Here is a 21144-nt window from a genome sequence, read left to right as displayed (position 1 = left end):
AGGTCAGATTTTCATGCCTCAGGCTGTAATCTGCTATCCTCATTAGGAGACACAAAGCCTCCTTTGTTTCGCCAGCAATGAAAGAACCCCAGACAAAAAACAAAGAGGACAAAGAAGCAGAACAAAAAACAAGAGACAGAGACAACTCCCCAGACGGCATATCACTCCACGGCCAACAAACCCTCTAGACTGCTCACCTCCAAAGCCCTTTGGTCCTTTGCACCATCGCAACACTCACTCTTTCCGAAGCTAATCAACTTCACCCCCTTCTTTTGTACAATAGAATGACGCCGGTGAACATCCCCATGAGCCCGATCCAGCTTCTTGTGGAACCGTTGCAAAACAGCTCTGCGGGCCGGAAGATCCTCCACTGATGCTTCCCGTCCTTCAACCTTCTCAAGGTGAAATCCTATCACACGCGCACCCTCGATGATATTTCCGAGGTACTCCGGGGCGATCCCGGTACCCTGCAGCTCTTCATAGAGCTGGATCTGTCTATAAAGGTTTTCGTCTCTTCCAAAGGGATAAAACTTCGCAATAGCCCGGCGTGGCTTTGCTGTCGGTTTGGGTAGATAGGTAACCTCGAACGTATTCTCGCTGAGCTTTTCAACATGTGTCAAGTCTAACCAGGGTATATTGTACTCATGCCAGGTTTCGTCGGGCTCGACCCGAGGGAGACAGAAACAAAAGAAGCCGACTTTCAATTCTCCACTGTTAGGGTCGCGAGAAATCAAGACTGAGTTCCAGCCCCAATCCGGGGGTAAGGAGGGAGTGAATCAAGGGGAGCCAACAGGGTCGGCTCGTCGAATGTGCCGCATTTAAGGGATAGGTATTTGATGACAGTATCGATTTGCAATCGGTAATGGCTATAACCATGGACGTCGATCAACTTTGACAGGATCTTTCGCTCAGGTGGGAGGTTTGGGGTGGCCATGTTGCAAGTGATTCTGATCAGATCAAGACTGAGGGTTGAATAAATAACTAGCTAGACTAGGGGGGAGTTGAGCCCCTTTATATATATTCAAACGCCACATTGACGGTCTAATTCGTGTCGGAGAGTTCCGACACCGAAGATGTAAGAATCCATTGAGCGGTATATAGTTCCCTATAATGCTGATGCCTTCAGGTAAGTATAGGTTTCTTCCGTTATTTTGCTTATGCACAGTCAAGAGATAAAGCTACTGACCGTGCAAGGAGCGGAAGATCTTCTATTGCAGCTCCACTCCTTTTGTCTCTATATAAAGAGCGTCACGGCAAAAGACCCCCCATCTATCTTCAGCATACTCTTGAGCCAGAGTCGATGAAAAAGAAAAGTGACCTGTCGGGATCCATGACTAAGATCAGGGTTCAGACAGGGATCCCGTGTCGCACACAAGAGGGAGAAGGAGACCTCTCATCATCTCATCTGGCTGCCCCGCCCCTCCCAACCTACCCTTCACTCTTCAACTATCTTGCAGAGCTTCAATCATCCAAAATGGTCGCTGGATCAATAGTCTCCCTTGCACTGGCGTGCAACATAATCCAGGTGGCTCAACTGGGTTGTAAAGCAGGATTCACGGCCTATAAGCTGTGGAGTGCGAGGACTGGCGAGCATCCTGACCTGCAGGTTCTACGAGATGTGGAGTCCTCTCTCACCCAACTCAACACCAACCTTCAAGGATCCCTTCAGCCAAGCACAATGCACAGCCACGCGGGAGTTGGCTTGCTGGATGCCAGTACTAAGTGTCTTGATCTGGCATCCGAATATATCCGGTTACTTGACGGCTTCAAGCTCGAGAAGCCCCACTCGGTCTGGGAAACCTTCCAGAAAACTACCAAGGTGCTGTGGGATCCCAGCATGGAGACGATGGATGCGGTCATGCAAACGGCTTGGTACAATTTGTTACTGGCACTGCTGATCTATATGAAGTATGTCTTCTCCACTGCCAAAAGCGTCTTATGCCCTTCTCTAATCATCATCCCTAGTTCCACTCTAGCAACTTCGGCGGATCAACAACGCATTCTCGACACCTGCGAACCTATCGAAAAGAACTTCTTAAATGCGGTCAAAACCTGTATTGCCCCTATCCAAGACGATCTAGCAAGGCTTGATCAGCAACAAAGCAGTGACAACGGTCTTGGCCAATCCCATCCTCTATCCGACTTTGCAACCGTCAACCGGGAACAACTTGATAAATTGGAAAAAACGCTGAACGACATCGCCAACTGCCTAGTGCCCCAAGACCTTTATCAGACCAATTCTGTGAATGTGGCGGAACAAAAGATCATGGCCAGTCTCCGATTTTTTGAGATTGGTCTTCGTGCAGAACAGATTGGTCAGGCCAAGGACGGAACGTTTCGTTGGATCTTACAGCCTCAGAACCTTGAATCAGACAAATGGGATGGCCTCGTTACATGGCTATCCTCGAGCACTGAAACACAAAAGATCTTCTGGGTCTCCGGCAAACCCGGTTCGGGAAAATCAACCTTGATGCGATTTCTCAAAGAAAACCTCCAAAGGCAGGATCACATGCTTCCTTGGGCGGACAACTGTACTGTATTCAGTGCATGTTATTATTTCTGGGGTGCTGGTAATCAGCTAGAGAAGTCGACAACAGGGCTTCTGAGATCTTTGCTGTTGCAGATCCTAAAACAGAAACCTGATCTAATGCCTCGGGTGATTGACTCTGAGAGATGGGACGCTGCCAGGACGCCTCTAACTGGGAGCTTTGCCTGGACTAACACAGAGCTTGAATTATCTCTGATCAAATGCTTCCAGTCTTCATAGAATCTCAGGGTGTTATTGTTCGTCGATGGTCTTGATGAGCTTGAAGGCCCTGATGAGATGCGCCAGGAACTTATCCGCATTCATACAAGACTGAATTTCCCTGGGACTGTGAAAATCTGTGTGTCAAGCCGGCCTTGGAATATTTTTCGGGACAGTTTCAGACAATATCCAAAGGTGCGTCTGCAGGAACTTACACGTGAGGACATCTGCACGTATGTTCAGTCAGAACTTCTCAACGCCCAGCTATTCCGGAATCTCCTTAGAGTTGACGAAGTGAGTGCAAAGCAAATTGTCTCAAAGATCACAGACAACGCCGAAGGGGTCTTCCTATGGTCACGACTTGTGGTGCGGGATCTACTCACGGGTCTCCGGAATGGAGACAGTCTTGATACATTGCATCAAAAACTGAACGATGTACCGTCCGGCATGAATAAACTCTTCAAACACATGATGGAGTCGATTGATCCTCAATATCGGCCTGAAGCATATGCCATCCTACAGATTGCATTGCTCGACAAAGAGCAATTTCCCCAACAAGCGCCTCTCTGCTTGCTTGATCTCTTAGTTATCGACGAGAAAAGACCAGATGCGATACTTACAAATCCGACTCAGCTCGCAGAAATGTTCATTTGTGATACCAAAAGGCTCCGTTTACTTCTCAAGTCAACTCTGCGACGAGTTAATAGCCGGTGCATGGGTCTTTTAGAGTGCGTATGCGCTGATACGTCAGTTCTCGACTTATTTCAAGGTTATCGAGAGGCAGGGGAAGATATTTCAGGTCTTGATTTGCTACGCTACGCTGCCAGTGTTAGAGTCGAGTTCTTGCATCAGTCCTGTCGAGACTTCCTCCTTTTGCCAGACTCACAAAAGCAACTCCATAAGTATACAGATGGACCATATGATACACGAACATTCCTTGTCTGCTCGAAACTGTCGCAATATCTAGCATTTCGAAAATACTACTATTCGGACCTTCTTCGCAAGGTTATACACGACCTTCATGTTGAACTTTGAATCACCAGACCGGAGGGACTCAGAGGCATATATCAGAGCTACACGGATACTAATTGACTTTGACATGGCAAGGTTACTTGAGTATCTCGACAGGAATGGACGTTCGATGATGGATTCCGACCAACTCGACTTAGATCATGTACTGCGGCCGAAATTCACCCACAAATGGAGATGGCATATGGCGTATACATGCCTTGGAATCCAAGCCATAAAACGTGTTCTTCGATCAAATGCTAGCCCCAATGAGATGTACCGTGGCGCCTCTGTTTGGGCTCTCTTTTTGTCATTTTTGGCACAATGGCTGCCCGCGCGAGGTACCATCACTGCCAGAATCAAGCAGAATTATCTTACCGCACTCAGATTGCTTATCGAGAAGGATGCCGATCTAGTCCTCCCGAAGTCCTGGTTAGCTAACGGAGAGCTTGCGCTCAATTACCTCTACAGGGTTGAACGCAGCGCGAACCTGATGCTAGAAAGACCATGTATCTGGCCCGAAGATCTGCCAGTGGTATAATCCATGAGTACGGAGTCCGAACCATACTACGATGTTCCCGATCTTCTGGAGACGTTCCGGGAATATCTCGGCCCAGGTATTGATGATCTGATTTCATACGCGAGGGAAAAACTGTCTCGCGACCTACTTCCATTCCCAGACTCCGGTTTTGATTTGGGCCCAATCCTGAATGTGTTTGAAGCCCCAATAGGGGGCTATCATCCTTTTCTCCCGTCGTCTTATAATCCAGCCACTCGGGAATCTACTCTCTGCATCAGCTTCCCCTGGTTTTGATGTCATGGACACTGAAGTATGAGATCAATGCGAAAATCCCATCTGTAACGATTTCGGGTTGTTCAATTTTATAGAGAAAATGATTCTAATGACATAAACTGATCCATATCTAACAACTGACTAGCCATGCCTTCCACCTCACTAAATCCCTTAGAAGCACTTCAGCATTGAAGACGTACTATGCTACAATATTATTAGCAATATTCCCCTTAGGGAGGTCCCGCTACTCTGTCTAAGGCCTACTTTTATCCCTAGCAGAATCCTTACTCCTTGGGTCTATATAACTAAGGTGCTTTATTTATACCCAAGGCCCTAATAATGCCTCAGGCTGCCCATTCATTCAGTCATTGTTTTTTATTTCACGTGAGGGCTTTACGTAAGTGATGAAGCCTTGTGCAAAGCCCTACATGAAGCCCTGTATAGCTTAAAGCCCGGAGGAATATCCTGCGTAATGCCCTGTGGATAATATTGTAGGTAGTGCTTTATACAATAGCTCAATTATACAGGTTTGGTAGGCGAAAGGTGTGCTTGTAGCTTCCTTACTCTAAGTAGGGCCTTGAACTGGTGGGGTTGGGCTGCAACCAACCTCATACCGTGACCTGAATTGATCGGGATTCTGCCTTCGCTTACCGCTTCCGTTGGACAACACAACCACAACTGAAAATGTAGACTGAGGCCGTAGGTGTGGGATAGTGTAGTGTTTTATGGAGTCCTAAGAGGGGTTTCTGAGGCTGTGAGATAAGCTTGTTGTGATGATTGAGGAGATCGTTAGATGTTGTTTGATTATCTGTGGTGTTTGACTAGCGGGATATTCACGCTTTAGTTGTGCGATGCCTGAGGTTTTGTTGCCTGGGGCTTTGTTTTTGCCTGAGGCAATGTTCTGCCTCGGGATAATGATGTTCTTGGTAGCTATATATAGTATGGTTCTTGACTGAGGTATTTCGTCATGCTTTCAAGATTTTTATTTTGTAATGGCTCTGTTTTAGAGGTTTGGGGTGTTCAAATGAATAGGACTGCGTTGTGTAGGTTTTCAAGATGTCAGTAGGGACTGACTGTATATGTCGGTGTGGATGTGATGAGAATTCCATGGTAGGATTATGGTGCAGATTATTAAAAGGATAATCTGGTCAGTGGGCTAATTTGTATTGTGCGTTGGGAAATAGATTCATGGTTGGATGATACCTACTGGTATTCACAGCGATAGATATACGGAAGATTTTTTTCCTAGAATAAAGCAGCATGAATGAGTGGAATTGGATCAATGATGAATCAATAATATAACAACCAGGTAGAAACATGATGAGGCAATAAAAAGCAAACCGGTCCTCGTTCTGGAAATTTTAGTTCCAGAGAGTACACTATTGTTTGAATAGTCTGCGCAAAGTCTCCAATTCCTGGAGCATTTTCCTTTCAAGCTTCCATTGTCTGCGACCAGCAGGGAAAGAGCAAGTCTTACAATGCCCAAAACCAATCAACTTGGCCGTCCCATCAGTCTGTATGAGAAAGTTATCCTTCGTAACCTTCCCCAAACACCAATTGTAATCATGAAGCGTTTGCAAAACCCGCTTACATGCGTCGAAGTCGATAGCCAAGGGTGCAATCGCATCGACTTTCTCTAAAAGAAACCCTCTCACGTCCTCGCCCTCGCAGATATGGCCCATAAACCTCGGGGTTATCCGGGTTTTCCTCAGAAGCCCATAAATCCTGGTCTCAAGATCGATCTCTTCAGGCTCCACAACCTTGACCTTGGCGATAAAGGTTCTGGTATGATCCGCCAGTTTGACTATTGATACATTCTCGGTGATTTCGTCGATTTTTTGAAGTCTCGACAAGTCGAACTGATTCCTATGCCAGATGTGTTGTGGTGAAACTCCAGGAAATATATCGAAATCGTATTTGAATTTTCCGTTTTGCCCTCGCCATATTTCCACTAGGTTTGCGTCCTCGTTTCCTTCGAAGGATGGGATGATCACGATATTGCGGCCACGTAATGTGTGTGCATTGACGCATACGTATTTGATCTTGTCTTCGACTTGCACTCGGTAGAGAATTGCTCCTTTTACTTTGATTTTGTGGCTTGAGAGGATTTCGGACTTGATGCCCGGCATGATGGGGTAGCCTTCGTAGGTTTCCATGGCTCTTGGTCAGGTTTGAATGATGTTTGGAATGGATGGATGACCGGTGAGGTAAGCAGCTCCGGACGCGTTATATAGAGTGAGATGAGAGAGGTTACATAATTGTTGTGGGCGAGTTCTGCCTAATCAATAGAGGGATTCACTGGAGGTAGAATTGGGAATTTTCCTTCCCATCATGTGATCAGTTGGTTTCTTTCTTTCGTTGGTAAGTTCCGGCTGGATATTTGAATCATTGACCAAGCTATCCTCCTGATTGTCTACAGCAAGTCCAGTTGAGTGATGATCCCTGTCATCTCATGAGCCATAGTTCATGCCCTAATCTGCAGTCATAACAGGCTCTCATACATACCAGCGACTCATTCGCATGCAGCTGACGGTGTAATCTGCTCTAAATACAGGCCATCTCGGGATTTACTCGTTCGCTGTCTAATTGGCCAGCGGATAAAGATCCCAACCCATTATTAGACCCTACATGGAGTAGTAACGGAACCTGTCGTTGAATATGTTCAACCTACCGCACATCTGTGCAATATCCAGTTCCCTTCCGATGATTTGTAGGTAGGAGACCTCCTAGGCAGACTATCTACAAAAAGGGGTCTCGCTGCTGCGCGTTTAGCAATCCAACCATCGTTCCACCACCTTTCTCCTCTTCTCTTCTCCTCACACTTCTTCCCTTCAACCCAACCACCAAGACAAACCTCCATCATGACATCAGAGGGGAAATGTGTTTACCACGAATCTCGCTGTCAAATAAATATCTCCGTTTCCCAAATCGACCATGAGATCAAGAAAGCCGATCAACACGGATACACCAAAGTGTCCGACGCATTAAAACGTCTCAAAGCCGCCTGGTATGCGCTTGATTCGCCAGACAATTTAGATCTATCTTCTCAGACGATCGAGGCCAATCGACTTGAGACTGTCCATGTCGAGCTCATGAGCTCCAGTGACCACCAGGATATCTCAGCTGTCACTGGTGAAGAGATTAGGCTTTTTCGAGACAGCGCGAGGTCCCTTTCAGATCAAATCCGCGCTACCGAACATCCCAAGTCAGCTCAGCTGGCTGAACTTTCCGACGCAATCAAGGAATGCTATGATGCAATAACGGAAGTTGCGGCTTCGTCCAAGGGACTGAGGGGTATACTTCGTTGGTCTCCGGGGGTGTTTGTCGTGAGAAGGATTTTTCAGTCTCGGTTGATGAAAGCTCGAGCAGATTTCGAGGCTATGAAGCGTGGAGTGGAGGGGAACAAACAGGTTCAGTGAGGTTCGGGTTAGGGGGAGATGTGTTGGTTGGTTTATGGTTATAGTATGCAGAGATTGTTTTTCTTCTTGCTATTGCTTTCTCTTTCGCTTGATTATTGTCTTTATTGTTGATTTGGTTTTTGTTTGTTGTTTTGAATTAGTATGCTTATAATGATTATTGTATTGATCTGTTATTAATCCTCTCATTAATCCTCCCATCCCAGCATTCCTCAGTGTGTAAACACTCGTCTTATATCTTCTCTCCCGAAACCCACTTCCCAGCTCTATCCATCTATATCCTTCTCCCTCCCCAACAGCACATTCGAGAATAACCCTAATATTATCAATCCTACCCAAGAACAAAACCTTTCCCCATTCGCCTTTCCCTTCACACTACATACACTGCAACCACAACAACGGGTAAAGAAAACACGAATATAAATGACTTTCTATATACAGCCGAATCCAGACACAATTACTCCAGATATAAGAACCCAACCCCGCGTGTTTTATATGTAATATTCCACTCACCCATTTACTAAAACCAAACTAACGACATACTTGGTTTGCTTTATTAGAAGTGAATATAGCATGTACATATATATCTCTTCATTTGTGTATGACTAGTTTACGATTATGTATACAGATATAATAGATAAGTTAGTTTGGGTAATCTCTGGTTTAGATCAATATTCAGTAAACGCACTATGAACAATTGCAGAATTGATTACATTCGCGTAGAAAGAAGATCATTACTACCTTGTTCATGGTATATATATCTAACTTCCAGGGTCTTCGTTGATATAGGATTCAGGCTGGAGATTAGGAATATATGAAGGGGGATAGTATATATTTCTCATATAGATAATTACTTCTTCTGTAATAGATACCTCCGCTCTCAATCCCCAAGCAGAATAGAATAATAAGTCTTGGGTGTAGATTAGATTAACTACGTACTTATCAAAAAAAACTATGGTATAAGTAATATCCTATACTAATACCTTGTTTATCATCAAGATTCTTAAATATCAGGGACTTGTGGATTAGCTTTAGATTTATGCTACCCAGATCTGATCTTAGATGAGTATACCAAAGTGCTTTATTATACTCATAAGCGTTGAATATCCTTAAGGAACTATCAATACATCATCTGTCATATAGCAACAAATAAAATACCACCAGAGTTTACATAAATGACCAAACTAATGAAAACTATCAAAGAGTCCCGCTACCTAAAAAAAATATCTCAATGACTTGGGATACTACTAACCATTAAGAAATACACACACTACAAGAGTCTGTGACCTATTGCATATCTGGGATCACGCAGTCTGCTAGTTTGACTAAAAGACATGCTGTCCCCGGAATCCGGGTTATATAGCGTACGTACTACGAGTCATAGGTACCAATTATACAAATAAAGTTATTATATAACTTGTAGATTCATAGGGAATGGAGGAAATGATAGAGGGGGTTATTCAGGGGATTATGTCAGGAAAGTATGCATTCTGTTGATTTGTTGCATGATCGTGGCTCATATGGTACATTTGTTTAGTAGCTTTTAAACGATCTAACTATTCATGATGGACTAGTGGTTTAATCACTTGGAATAAAGTATCATTTACTCATAACTCTTATACTATCTAATCTAAAAATATCATCTATTAAATATATATGATCGAAGAAATCACTATGTCGACTCCACCCACGACTGCTTATTAAACAACGGCATACACTTAACCCTCACCGGCGGCTCATCAACCCACTTGATCCGCTCCATTTCCGCCTTATAATTCCCACTGGTGATGCGATTATGCACATAACCTCGAGCCTTCTTTGCCTCTCGGGTAGCTTTGTACTCGTATGCCACATTTACTGCCGGCACAGCGACAATCTTCCCCATCCCTTGACCCCACATGTCCTTCGCTAGTAAAGTCGGTTCACCCATATGACACTCGCCTTCTCTGTGATCTCGGAATTCGAGTTTCCGTTGCACGAATGGCGCAGCGTCGAGAATCACCATCCCGCCCCAGCAGGAATATACCTGCAATGGGAGGTGTCGGGCATACCGTTCCTGGTTCAGGGGATCATCGAAGAACATGTCCTGGGTGAGCCAGTATTTGGCGTCGTGGGTGATTTCGAAGAACAAGTTCCCCGACATACTGCGTGATACCCATGAGTCGTAGAAGGAGCCGCCACCGGCGTTCCAGTCAAAGGCGCAGGTCATTTGGGCATGCTGGAATTGGTGCTGGTAGAGGAGTTCGAGGAGGTCCTCGACGCAGAGGACGATGTCGTTGATGAAGAGGACGGTGGTGTCTGCGGCGTAGGGGCTGAATTTGCCGACTCCGGCGGAAGTCAGGGGTTTGAGGGCTTGGTTGCGTAGAGTGGAGAGGTGCTTGATTCGGTCTTCCCAGACGGCTTTGGGGTTGAGGTCGTTGGTGGAGAGGTAGTAGCGGACGCCCATGGCGGCGAGTTCGCTCTTCAGACGGTCGAGGATGTCGTAGGTGCCGTCGGTGGAGCGGCCTTCGACGATGGAGAGAGCGCAGTATTCTGGGCCGAGGAAGCGCATGGTCTCGATGATGGTGCCCATTAGGGGGAGGAGGATGTGGGTGGCTTGGTAGAGGTCCAGCGCGAAGAAGTACTTGATCTTGGGGTTGGACAGACTGGATGGCTTGATGGGGAGATCGGCGTAGCGGGGGCTGATCTCAGTGGGACATTCGAGCTTCGCGGTCAGAGTCATGTTGTGGGTCATGATGCTGCAGACAAAGTCGTCGACGGCGCTGCCATTGATAGGGAGTTTGGCGGTGAGGGTATCATCTAGGGCCTTTGCTACTGTGGCGGGGTTGAAGCCATTGCAGGCCGATATGGCGGGAACGATGGCATCGATGTCATACTCGGGGCTGGAGATGTCAAGGCTGGCTGGGTGTTGGGCGGATGACCAGTCCACGGAGACATAGAGTAAGACGGAGAGACACAGACATGCGGTGGAGACAGTCAACCGGAAAAGGTGCCCCTGCACCTGTCGGACATTGAAATTCATCGTGGTTTGTTTGATGCATGAAGTATAGTGCGATAAAGTCAGGCAATCATCGAGGGGGGCGCATCATCTTGTAGTTGAGGATGGTGAAAGGGGTCGACCGCGGCAGAAGGCGACATGAGGGGGCGACGGAGATAAAAAGCTTCAGCGAAGGATCTTCCATATCGGCGGTGGGGCCATTCATTAGGCAGCGTGTGTTCGTCGGGGGTTATGATTTGATCCGCCGGAGAACTCGGTTCAACTAAACTTTGGTTTAGCAACTCTCTATAGGATATGTCTCTATCGTGGATGCCTACCGGGGGGGGCCGGCAGTGATGACGATATCATTTACTTACTTTTGGCATCTTCACAACGATAGTTGGATGCATCTTCCATTCCAATTCAGCATTCATATCATCTCCTCTTTTCCTCTTCTTGACCAACCGATCAGCACACCAATCCGTCAGAATCCTTCGCGTGGGATGACCCCCCGGTGAGTGCCAACGCAGAAAGAAAGAAAAAAAGCGTAATAATGTGGCTGTCCCGGCAATTGGGCCACGAGGCCCACCCGACTAGCGCCTTGGACTAGCGCAACCCCGAAGGTTCCAACTTCCGACATCCATCAGCTCCGCCCGAATTTTTCCCGTCGATCGTCTTCTTCAGTGGTGATGAGCTGAGCCCGTATATCAAGCTTCTCTGGGAAAAGATCTCCCAATTCCTTGTAAGCGAACCGAACCGAACCTTACATGTCTCGTTTACGATCGATCGCTGGGCGATCATTCATCCAAAGTGGTAGTTAAGGCGGTACCATTGGCTTGGGTTGGGTTGCAGGGATGATGAGTTAGTTGCCTTTAATTACGATGGGCAACATTAGGGTGGTTTTTAGTGGGAGATCGGAGATCTGGGTTGGTTTTCCGTGGGATTGGTTCTTGGCTGGGGGGGAGTGGGATGGAAATATTTTCCTGGATTGGATGTGTCAATTGCATTATGTAGGTACTAGGTAGGTACTGAAATAGATTGGGTGGGATTTTAACCTCGGTGGCTGAATAGTGTTTGGGTGACGGGTATTCTGCAAAGAGTTGGTCAACTGGTGAACTCGGAGTACAATCCACGCCGTTTCGTTCTAGGACTGGTACAAAACAGCATTGCCTCGCTTGAAGTGAACTTAATCTCAATGAGACTGTGAAAAAGATTGGTTCGTGGGTGGAGAGAATTAATCCCCTCATTCCTCGCCTTCATCGTGCATAGATACCTCCATCTCACCGAGTTCGCAAACACCAAACGTGTAATATCCCTAAGCCATATTGAAAGCCGGCAATACCCATACAATCCCATCAATATACCAGCACCTCCTCGTCCGCCAACCCTGTCAGATTCTCCCTCCAGAGCAGAGCAATAGTACCCATATCCATCGGGATCGCAAAGGCCGAACAGATAAGAAGACGATATCCTTCCCCCAATCCAACCACCCCATAGGCAAGGAGGTGTTCGGAAAATGGAATGGATGATCAAGCAATTTTCCAATAAGAAAACAACCAGGATTCCAAGACTGCCGATCCGGAGTCGCAAAGGTACTGGTAGCCATGACCATAGGATCGTCGGGCGTCGCGCAGGAGACCGCAAGCGTAAGACGCCTCGGTTTCCACGGTTTAGTGAATCTGTTTGTTGGGTTGCATCGCCCAGAACATGCGCCTTGTCGATTATGTCTATTTGAACAATGCCAAGGTAGATATGTTCGCATCCCTCCCACCGAACACAGAAGGATATGGTTGCAAGGAACCGGAATCAAAGCAGCATTGATACCTTTGAATGAGGTTGGCGATGCCTCACTCTGGCAAGTGCATAAAAGCTTTGTGGCAAGCTCCTCACGGTTTCTTGGCTTTAGCAGGAAGTAATCAAAGTTCAGGCTCATCCTCAAACCTCACTTGATTGCCAACAGCCCTGCGAGACTGCGCGTGTTTATGTTTGCTCTGCACTGATTGCCATTTATCAAGGTGCTATCCGGCACGTAATGCATTCACAATGCATACATGATTCGGGGCCTCACCCATGGTATCTGCCCCGATGATGAACGGTGCGAAGCCACTTAGGCGGCAGTGATTGACAGATAATTTGGAGTCCTCTCCATCCTGCTTTTCTGTGTCAGACTGTCATTGACTCACGATAGCGAACAGGCGACCACCATTTATCCTGCAGACATCTCATACTGTCTTGCAGCATAGCAGAGAGAACAGGGCGCAGACCATTCAAGTCTTCACGACATAAACAGAGAACATTCAGTCTCAGTCTCAGTCTCAGTCCCATTTATAAGGGTTAAATCGACGGAATCTAATATCAACGCCAGATATAGAGAACTTGTGGCCGTGATTCTGCCCACAACTCAGTCGCATAGCTTGGAAAATGTGTTACAGATGGCCGTCTGCCTTCTGGTTGGGTGGGTTTCATGTCGTTCTTCAAGCTGCACGGATGTAGTGTATATAAGATTCACTTTGGTCTTATATCGTTGAGATTAATTAAATTAGAAATTACCACTTGATTACTCGATCACGTCGTATAGTAGGTTCTAGGACTGAGCTGCCGCGTTGCTTTAGCTTCCGTCGGGCTTCGAGTAGAAGAATGGGACGGACGATCGGAGAGATCTCGTTCAAACGCAACCTGGAGGCCGCACTGGAATCCAGCGATTGTGGGTGTCGACGTTGAAGTTGTTTCCCTCCTTGACACAGATGTACCCTCCTTGACACAGATGTACATCTCAATCATGGTGGTGTTTTCTCTCTACCGTATCTCCTTCCTGGTGGTCAAAAAACTCCTGAGTGTCCCAATCTGTGGTCACATTTTGAGAATGGTGCCGGTCCGTTGGACCTCGACCATTCCAGGCTACCGGAGGAAAGCCCAAGCGCTTATGCCATGTAATCTGGAAGAACCCGCAGCTTCTTCAAATCACTGATGCGTCCAACTGAACTCGTCATGTGTAGGGGCATTCCTCGGATCCTTGGTATTCCTACCACTCGCCTTGCTGCCACCGATCTCCCACAAAAGCCTACTAGAGGATCATCTCCGACACCGTGACACCTCTCATTACCGCGGTGGGAAACATCGCAAAGCAATATTCGAGGACAGAGGTCTCCGCGATTGAAGAACACAGCAGACAGCACATGTGCTTTTGTCGAGGATGGCATTATTTCGCGAACTTGCTCTGCAAGACACTCGTCTCGGCAGTATGATTGGCTGAGCATCGTTGCTTACTCAAGCCGTCGGTCCTATTACCCTCAATGTTGCAGAAGCAGCATTCGAGATGATCATGATGAGATCGTCTTCTGCCTCAGCTGTAATCCTGGTGGCTCTGCTTTCGTTGAATTAAGCGTACTCCCAAACCGTAGTGAACATCGTATCCCATAAGTGAGACATTTCATTCACAGCAGATATGGTATGCTTTGATATCAGGATTATAGCATGCTGACCCATAGACGCTTTGTAGACGCTGGCGCAAAAGTCACCCGCTGGACGAGCAATATGCTCGAGCCCATTTCAGCTGGTGAAGTCTGTACCGTTCCCTTTACCGCTCTCCACCTGAGAAAAGAATGTCCAGAGTGTTAAAGCCTGTGGTGGTTCTCTTTTGACGGAATGCCGTTCAGCCTGATTGACTTATAGGGGTGAGTATTGTTCTGACAGACTCAGGTCACTGAGGAATTAGCTCAGGAATGTTGTCGTGAGATGTCTTTCCGCGGTGTGCTACCATAAGAATTGGGGTGACACTTGGGTTCCTGGTTGCCAGAAGCTACTTGGAGAACTCGGCTTGGTGGTGACAGACGTCGCTTTTCAACAATGTCAACTCCCTGATTACAAATGCTGAGTGCCGCTACTGATCTTCGACGGAGTTACCGACAACACACAATGGGGACCACTGTAGGTGGTCTTTGATCTAGACCACGCCATATAATTGAATTATAGTAGCAAATACCTCTTATTCATGGCTGGGTTCGTTCATCCTCAGCCATGAGGTTCCTGGTGCTCAGCGAGGGTATCTGTCGCTCATGAAGAGTGCTTTCGTGGTGGAACCCGAAGTTCCCTTCAGTTTTCCCTCGTTCCATGTTCGCTTTAGTCGAGGTTGACAGACTCGTTTCAGATGCTCCATGCCCGTCAAACTAGATGAACTGGTCGATGAGCTGCAATTAATGCCTCAATGTTCAGTTGCTGATGGTGTTGGGATCATTGAGATCTGGGACACATTCATGTCAGAAGCCGTTCATCCGGTTTATAATTTCTGCTAATAATAATGATGCTTTGTGCTCATCGTCTTCATGAAAGTCACCATCGACTGATTAGAACTTCACCGTTTATCCCACTCTCATGAGGTCTGCATTATCTTGGCAATATCCAAAGTGCTCGCTTGAGCACAATCAAGTGCTGGAGGTGACGAGTTTTAGTGCATCATGCAGTGGCTGACAACTCTGATTATACAAAGTGATGAGACCCGCTTCTTGTACCTGTCCCAGTCAAGGACCACCACACTCGGCATCTCTGATGTATGTGTTTCATACAGCAGCTTTATTAGGATCCGGATAAACTGGTCATCTTAAACACCACAAGGGAACTGCTGAACCTGTACTTTCGGGATTCTTGTGGTTGATAACAGAGACATGTAGACCGTTCATCGCTGTCGATGAGTTCGCCGCGTCGATGGGTTTGACCCCAGGCATTTTCTCGGGCACGTCGCCGTTTCCGGTGTAAGAAACCATCACTATTATCTTTGCAGCGTCCCTCTCCCATTGAAGAGCAGCCCAGCTGATAGAATGGGAATGCATATTGAAGGAGCACTTCTGGGATCCCAAAGAAGACGTTCGTTGTGTTGCTAATACCATGACAGCCCATCGGTGGATAAACCATGTGATTCGCGACCTGCAGGAGACCTCGGGCAGTGGTAGTCCACAGCTCTTCTGTCCTCGATTTATGACGGCAGCTCCCAGTAGAGATCTGTGAACTTGTGGTAGTCAATTCGGTGACTGAGTCCCCACACACGGTCATCGGTTGAGGTCAGCACCTTCTCTTGCCATCGCTCAGGCACTGAAAAAGGAGTCAGTATATAGACACATGCTCCTAGAATATGAACGGCTCGATACCAAGCACAGGAAGCATCATGAGTTGGTACAGAATATCTCGTTCTAATCATCACTGTATGAGTGATCGATATTGTTCGAAACTTTGCTTTTCGGCGCCTGCGTGGGAAGCCCCCGAGCTTTTGCCGAACATTCCGCAAGATATCAACATGCTTGTCCCCCCACACACAGTCAAATGGCCCGACATATCTCAGGTGGAGGTGATCGGGAACACCGTGCCTTTGTCACTCCCGGTTGGACTGGTAGCTGGCGTGGCGCATGCTATATCCTCCCATGATAACTCGTTGAGATGTTGATACATGGAGACTAAATCCCTTGTAGCGTGTTCCCAGATGAACTGAAGCCGATGCCATTCGTCAGGCTCAGTGTTGAAGACGGCCCTTTCAAGAGCCGTTTGCTTCGTTTAACGGATTGGAGATGTTCTTGTAGTGATGCTTGCCGCACAAGTAGTGCAGTTGTTGGACCCCAGTGAAGTGGTGGGTGTGCTTTGGAACAGGTAGGGGGGAAAAGACCATTTCTACCGTTCGATAAGTGTTATCTGGGGTTGAGTGCCATAGAAGATGGACTTGGGTTGTAGAGATGTGTTCAGGCCAAAGAGAGCCTTGAGCTGTATTGACTAGCTGAGTGATATAATAACAAAGGCTGCGATGGCAGGAGGCTACCAACATTTGAAGATAAAATGAAATTGCCATGACACCTTCTGTGGTTTGGCTGGGATGAGTGTGAGAGATAATGAGAGATGATGAGAAGAAGAGGAAGAGCGAGAGGGAGAAGAGGGGTATTTATAGGCAAAACCGGATAGTGTAGTGAGCAAGTATAGTGACGATACGGATCCAAGCGTTATATTAAAGTCGTCACTGCAGCCGTGTTGAATACTATCACGGTGAAGCTCACTGGGCCGTCACTTCTCATATTTGCAGATTTCAATCGTGAATTCTAGTACTGGACAATGAAAGTCTGTCAAATTCTTCATCAAAGCTCACTTCTTTCGTGAAGCCAGGTTGCAGGGAGATTTTTTGGAAATTTCCCATCTGGCTAATAGCATTGCAACCCAGCGTAAGTTCCGTCGTAAATTCCCGTCGTATCCAGGTTGTTACCTGATTGTGAAATAAACTTAGCGTGTTAATCCCCTAATCACCTGATATGAAATTCTACCTTGCATAGTATAGTTTTAATTAATTCAGCGATTCAACCAGCACTCATTCCTCACCTCTTCTTTTCTATGTACTAATAGAAAAGATGCCTCAGATGACATCATACCAAGCCATTTAAAAATACGCAGGGCTGTGTGCACTAACCCAAAGCAGCAAAGCGTGAGACCCCACGCGCCACAGCAGGCTGTGCCTGACACTGACAGGCTATATCAACCACCACATCTCCTCACCAACCCGAAATCCATCCCATCACATCATACAACTAATCAACCATGCCTTCATACACTATCGCCAGCGGTGACTCACTATGGAAGATCTCGCAAGACCACGGAGTCACTCTGGACGCACTTACAGCCGCCAACCCGCAGATCACCAACCCCGATCTTATCTATCCGGGGCAGCAAATCAATATCCCGGGGCCTGACCAGCTTGCTCCGCAGAGTCGAGACATCCCAGAGGCTGTCCGTGACACTTCCTATGGCAGTCCTATCATGACTACCACCAGCAGTGGTTATCCACCTCATCCACCCACTCCAAGCGCTGCTCCTGCACCCCACGCAGCCCCCATGATTCCCCCCCGAATCCCTCCTCGCCCTCCAATGTCCCATGCACCACCTCCGTGGATCAACGCCAGCCGACCAGGCTACAAAACCGTCGGCTATTTCACCAACTGGGTATGCCCCACCCCTTCCCCCAATCCCTCCCCCTCACATCACCACCAACTAAACCACTCCAGGGCATCTACGGCCGCAACTATCAACCCCAAGACATCCCCGCCGACTACATCACCCACATCCTCTGTAACCCCTCTCGCCTCCCCTAACCCCCTCCCCTCTCCACCCCCACCATCTAACACAAAGGAAAAACAGACTCCTTCGCCAACATCCGCCCAACAGGCGAAGTCCACCTAACCGACACCTACAGCGACCTAGAAAAGCACTACCCAGACGACAGCTGGTCCGACCCCGGCAACGAAAACGCCTACGGATGCATCAAACAACTCTACCTCCTCAAGAAACGCCACCGCCATCTGAAAACCCTCCTCTCCATCGGCGGCTGGACCTACAGTCCCAATTTCGCCGGTCCGGCATCCACCCCCTCCGGACGAAGAACCTTCGCCCAGAGTGCAGTTCACCTTCTCGCTGACCTCGGGTTTGATGGAATCGACATCGACTGGGAATATCCCCAGAATGCGGCCCAAGCACATGATTTTGTGTTGTTGTTGCAGGATACCCGTCGCGAACTGGACAGGTACTCCGCCACTCATCTGCAGGGGAAACGGTTACTGTTGACGATAGCTGCGCCGTGCGGAGCGAGTAATTACGAGAAGCTCCGGATGAGAGAGATGGATCAGTTTCTGGATTTTTGGAATCTCATGTGTTATGATTTCGCGGGGAGTTGGGATCAGAAGGCGGGACATATGGCGAATGTTTTTCCCTCCCGGGATGGTGCTACGCCGTTTAATGCGGATGAGGCGGTGAAGGCGTACCTGAGGGGAGGTGTGCATCCGAGGAAAATCATCTTCGGGATGCCGTTGTATGGTCGGGCGTTTGAGAATACGGATGGTCCTGGACGGGGGTTTCAGGGTGTGGGGGAGGGGTCGTGGGAGAATGGAGTGTGGGATTATAAGGATTTGCCGTTAGGTGGCCCCGAGGTGGTGGATCGGGGCCTCATGGCGAGTTGGTGTTTTGATCCCGTCAAGAGGAAGATGGTCAGTTATGATACGCCGGAGGTGGCGGGGTTGAAGGTGGATTATATTGCGGGGAGGGGGTTGGGAGGGGCCATGTGGTGGGAGTTGAGTGGGGATCACCCCGTGCGGCATGAGAGGAGTCTGGTGAGGTTGACGGGGGGGAAGTTGGGGGGTGTGGGGGGGTTGGATGGCGTGGAGAATACGTTGAGGTATCCGGTGAGTCGGTTTGAGAATTTGAGGAGGGGGTTTGAATGAATTATCATGGGATATATAGTTGAGTGGGTTATGTATGCTAGGTGGTAATTATGGGTCTAGCTTTAGGATTCGGGAAAAGTACCCCCGGAGGGTTTGTCCGTCGAGAGAGCATGTGAATCCAACTAAACCATCAGGTCTGATCACGGCCACTCCGCCCTTGTGGCGATTGACTTCGTATACCCGGTGCGCTTTGCCCATCGCATCAAAGTATGTGTCCCCGAATGCCCGCATCCCCATCACCTCCCACGGCGAGCACCCCGCTGAACCACACACTGTCAACCAGTCAATGGCGGGGTGGTTTTCCATATCTGGGTGCAGGTCCAGATATCCTCGCAGAGGCAGTAATCTCGACTGGTACGTCTCGGCATTAGACCCAGAAAATACCAATACATGGAACTTGCAGTTATTCCGGAGGACCTGGTGCAGCCGTGCGGGCTGAAATGTCCCTGGAGTAGCTAACTCGGTATCTGGTGCTCGAGTTCCCGATTTTACGCCCACATCTACCTCCGCAGAAGAGCTCCAAGGCTGATTGATCACGTTGGTCTCGTACGAAATGCCCAGGCCGGTGTTGAATGGCGCAGCCTGGTCGAAGATCTCCCCGAGAAGGATGTTCGGGTCTGCGCGCCGGTCACCCGTGTACCAAGCGGGCCATTTGTGCGTCATCAGAAGGGAGATGTCTCTATCGTAGTCTAATAGTCGCTGCACAGCGGACTGGCGCTCAGTTGTATATGAGTCGAGGACCTCAACATGGGATAGACCGTGGATCTCCAGCGCCAACTTCCAGGCGAGGTTCACCGCGTCGTGGATGCCGGTGTTCAGGCCTTGAGCAGCACCGCTGCTGTGAGTGTGGGCTGCGTCACCGCAGATGAAGACACGGTTGTCGTAGGATGCGAAAGTGCGGGCCATGCACTGGCCTATCTTGTATCTAAAATCAATATCAGTAGGGTTCCTCGGAAGTGTAGGATGGCTTACAATGTCCACCAGTGTACCTCTTTGAACCTCAGACTGAATGGCTGTAAACACGCGATTGCTTGGTTCACGGCAACCTCCTCCGTCACCCCGTCCGGGTACATGGCTGCTATCTCAGGCGTATATGCATAACCGATGCGGGTCGCGCCATGGTCGAGAGGAGCCCAGAGTACATTTCCGTGTGTCGTTGTTTCGATGGCCCTGTGAAATCAGCATCCAACTTCATCAGCTCATACTCACTTACCCATATGCCCGGTTCAGCGGCATGTCCGTCTCGACGATACCATCTATCCGGATCCACTGGTCTTCCGACAAATCCCCGTCAAAGGGAATATTGGAATGTCTGCGGATAACACTGCGACCACCATCGGCGCCAATGAGATATTTACTGCGCATTCAATCAGCTCCTGTTCCAGCAGCCATCGAGGGAAGACCTACCTCTTGATAGTCACCCTCTCCTTACCCACACAATTCACACTCACAGGATACTCGCTCCCGTCCTGGCTGACCTCAAACCCCACACATTCCATACAATCATGATAGACCATCTTCTTGCGATCCAATCTCTCCCGCAAGATCTCCTCCGTGAACATTTGCCTCAGTACGAGGGCAAAATCATACACCGTGCCGTCGATCTTCTCCATGAATGTCCATACCTTCCCTGGGTATCTACCCCAATTAACAGTGTTCCCTGGAAGGTATGAGAGTACTCACTGCCTCATCCCGTCTTTATACGTGACACTTTCTCTGCAGGCGAATCCCTGCTGAAGCATCGGACCAACGAGGTCCAATTGATCAAGTAGTTCCAACGTCCGCGGAAAGAGCGTGATAGCGCGGCCGTAACGGCCCTCTGGGGTACTCTTATCAAGCTTTTCTACGAGGCAGACGGAAAGGCCGAAGCGGGTGAGCTGGTAGGCCAGGAGGAGGCCGACGGGGCCACCGCCGATGACGGTCACATCGTAGGTTTGAGGAAAGGGCATTGTAGCGCGATGGGACTG

General features: G+C 48.3%; 8 protein-coding genes across 8 annotated transcripts; 3 read left to right on the top strand and 5 right to left on the bottom strand.

The window, feature by feature from the left end:
• Positions 1 to 161: 161 nt before the first annotated feature.
• BO94DRAFT_582798 (uncharacterized protein) lies at positions 162 to 934 on the bottom strand (the record flags this gene model as incomplete). Its single annotated transcript, XM_025615501.1, has 2 exons — positions 162 to 711; positions 792 to 934. 2 exons carry the CDS (start codon positions 932 to 934, stop codon positions 162 to 164), a joined length of 693 nt encoding a protein of 230 aa, XP_025470175.1.
• Positions 935 to 1474: 540 nt separating this feature from the next.
• On the top strand, positions 1475 to 4295 carry BO94DRAFT_582797 (uncharacterized protein; the record flags this gene model as incomplete). Its single annotated transcript, XM_025615500.1, has 4 exons — positions 1475 to 1908; positions 1966 to 2656; positions 2768 to 3474; positions 3854 to 4295. The coding sequence occupies 4 exons, from the start codon at positions 1475 to 1477 to the stop codon at positions 4293 to 4295; spliced, it is 2274 nt and encodes a 757-aa protein (XP_025470174.1).
• A 1631-nt stretch (positions 4296 to 5926) lies between these two features.
• On the bottom strand, positions 5927 to 6703 carry BO94DRAFT_614478 (uncharacterized protein; the record flags this gene model as incomplete). The annotated part of the gene is made up of 1 exon (XM_025616739.1): positions 5927 to 6703. One exon carries the CDS (start codon positions 6701 to 6703, stop codon positions 5927 to 5929), a length of 777 nt encoding a protein of 258 aa, XP_025470173.1.
• A 705-nt stretch (positions 6704 to 7408) lies between these two features.
• Positions 7409 to 7966, top strand: BO94DRAFT_543629 (uncharacterized protein; the record flags this gene model as incomplete). Its single annotated transcript, XM_025613143.1, has 1 exon — positions 7409 to 7966. The coding sequence occupies one exon, from the start codon at positions 7409 to 7411 to the stop codon at positions 7964 to 7966; it is 558 nt and encodes a 185-aa protein (XP_025470172.1).
• A 1603-nt stretch (positions 7967 to 9569) lies between these two features.
• BO94DRAFT_532344 (glycosyltransferase family 69 protein) lies at positions 9570 to 11444 on the bottom strand. The gene is made up of 2 exons (XM_025611103.1): positions 11318 to 11444; positions 9570 to 11223 (listed from the first exon to the last, which is right to left on the bottom strand). Exon 2 carries the CDS (start codon positions 10983 to 10985, stop codon positions 9636 to 9638), a length of 1350 nt encoding a protein of 449 aa, XP_025470171.1. The 5' UTR covers positions 10986 to 11223; positions 11318 to 11444; the 3' UTR covers positions 9570 to 9635.
• A 740-nt stretch (positions 11445 to 12184) lies between these two features.
• BO94DRAFT_341902 (uncharacterized protein) lies at positions 12185 to 12988 on the bottom strand. The gene has a single exon (XM_025607043.1). It carries the CDS (start codon positions 12871 to 12873, stop codon positions 12331 to 12333), a length of 543 nt encoding a protein of 180 aa, XP_025470170.1. The 5' UTR covers positions 12874 to 12988; the 3' UTR covers positions 12185 to 12330.
• A 4471-nt stretch (positions 12989 to 17459) lies between these two features.
• On the top strand, positions 17460 to 19316 carry BO94DRAFT_486472 (chitinase). The gene is made up of 3 exons (XM_025609006.1): positions 17460 to 17906; positions 17969 to 18032; positions 18102 to 19316. Exons 1-3 carry the CDS (start codon positions 17505 to 17507, stop codon positions 19175 to 19177), a joined length of 1542 nt encoding a protein of 513 aa, XP_025470169.1. The 5' UTR covers positions 17460 to 17504; the 3' UTR covers positions 19178 to 19316.
• On the bottom strand, positions 19226 to 21126 carry BO94DRAFT_459480 (2,4-dichlorophenol 6-monooxygenase; the record flags this gene model as incomplete). Its single annotated transcript, XM_025607843.1, has 5 exons — positions 19226 to 20102; positions 20150 to 20347; positions 20391 to 20534; positions 20585 to 20815; positions 20861 to 21126. The coding sequence occupies 5 exons, from the start codon at positions 21124 to 21126 to the stop codon at positions 19226 to 19228; spliced, it is 1716 nt and encodes a 571-aa protein (XP_025470168.1).
• Positions 21127 to 21144: the final 18 nt, after the last annotated feature.

This window comes from Aspergillus sclerotioniger (assembly GCF_003184525.1).
Source record: "Aspergillus sclerotioniger CBS 115572 chromosome Unknown BO94scaffold_6, whole genome shotgun sequence".
NCBI classification, from domain to species: Eukaryota; Fungi; Ascomycota; class Eurotiomycetes; order Eurotiales; family Aspergillaceae; genus Aspergillus; species Aspergillus sclerotioniger.
This window is presented reverse-complemented; position numbering and strand designations above follow the sequence as displayed.

Coding starts and splice junctions, on each gene's coding strand:
- BO94DRAFT_532344 (XM_025611103.1), bottom strand. CDS start 10,985: ATGAATTTCAATGTCCGACAGGTGCAGGGGCACCTTTTCCGGTTGACT.
- BO94DRAFT_341902 (XM_025607043.1), bottom strand. CDS start 12,873: ATGAGCCTGAACTTTGATTACTTCCTGCTAAAGCCAAGAAACCGTGAG.
- BO94DRAFT_486472 (XM_025609006.1), top strand. CDS start 17,505: ATGCCTTCATACACTATCGCCAGCGGTGACTCACTATGGAAGATCTCG. Junction 17,907..17,968: donor TCGGCTATTTCACCAACTGG/GTATGCCCCACC, acceptor AAACCACTCCAG/GGCATCTACGGCCGCAACTA. Junction 18,033..18,101: donor CTACATCACCCACATCCTCT/GTAACCCCTCTC, acceptor AAGGAAAAACAG/ACTCCTTCGCCAACATCCGC.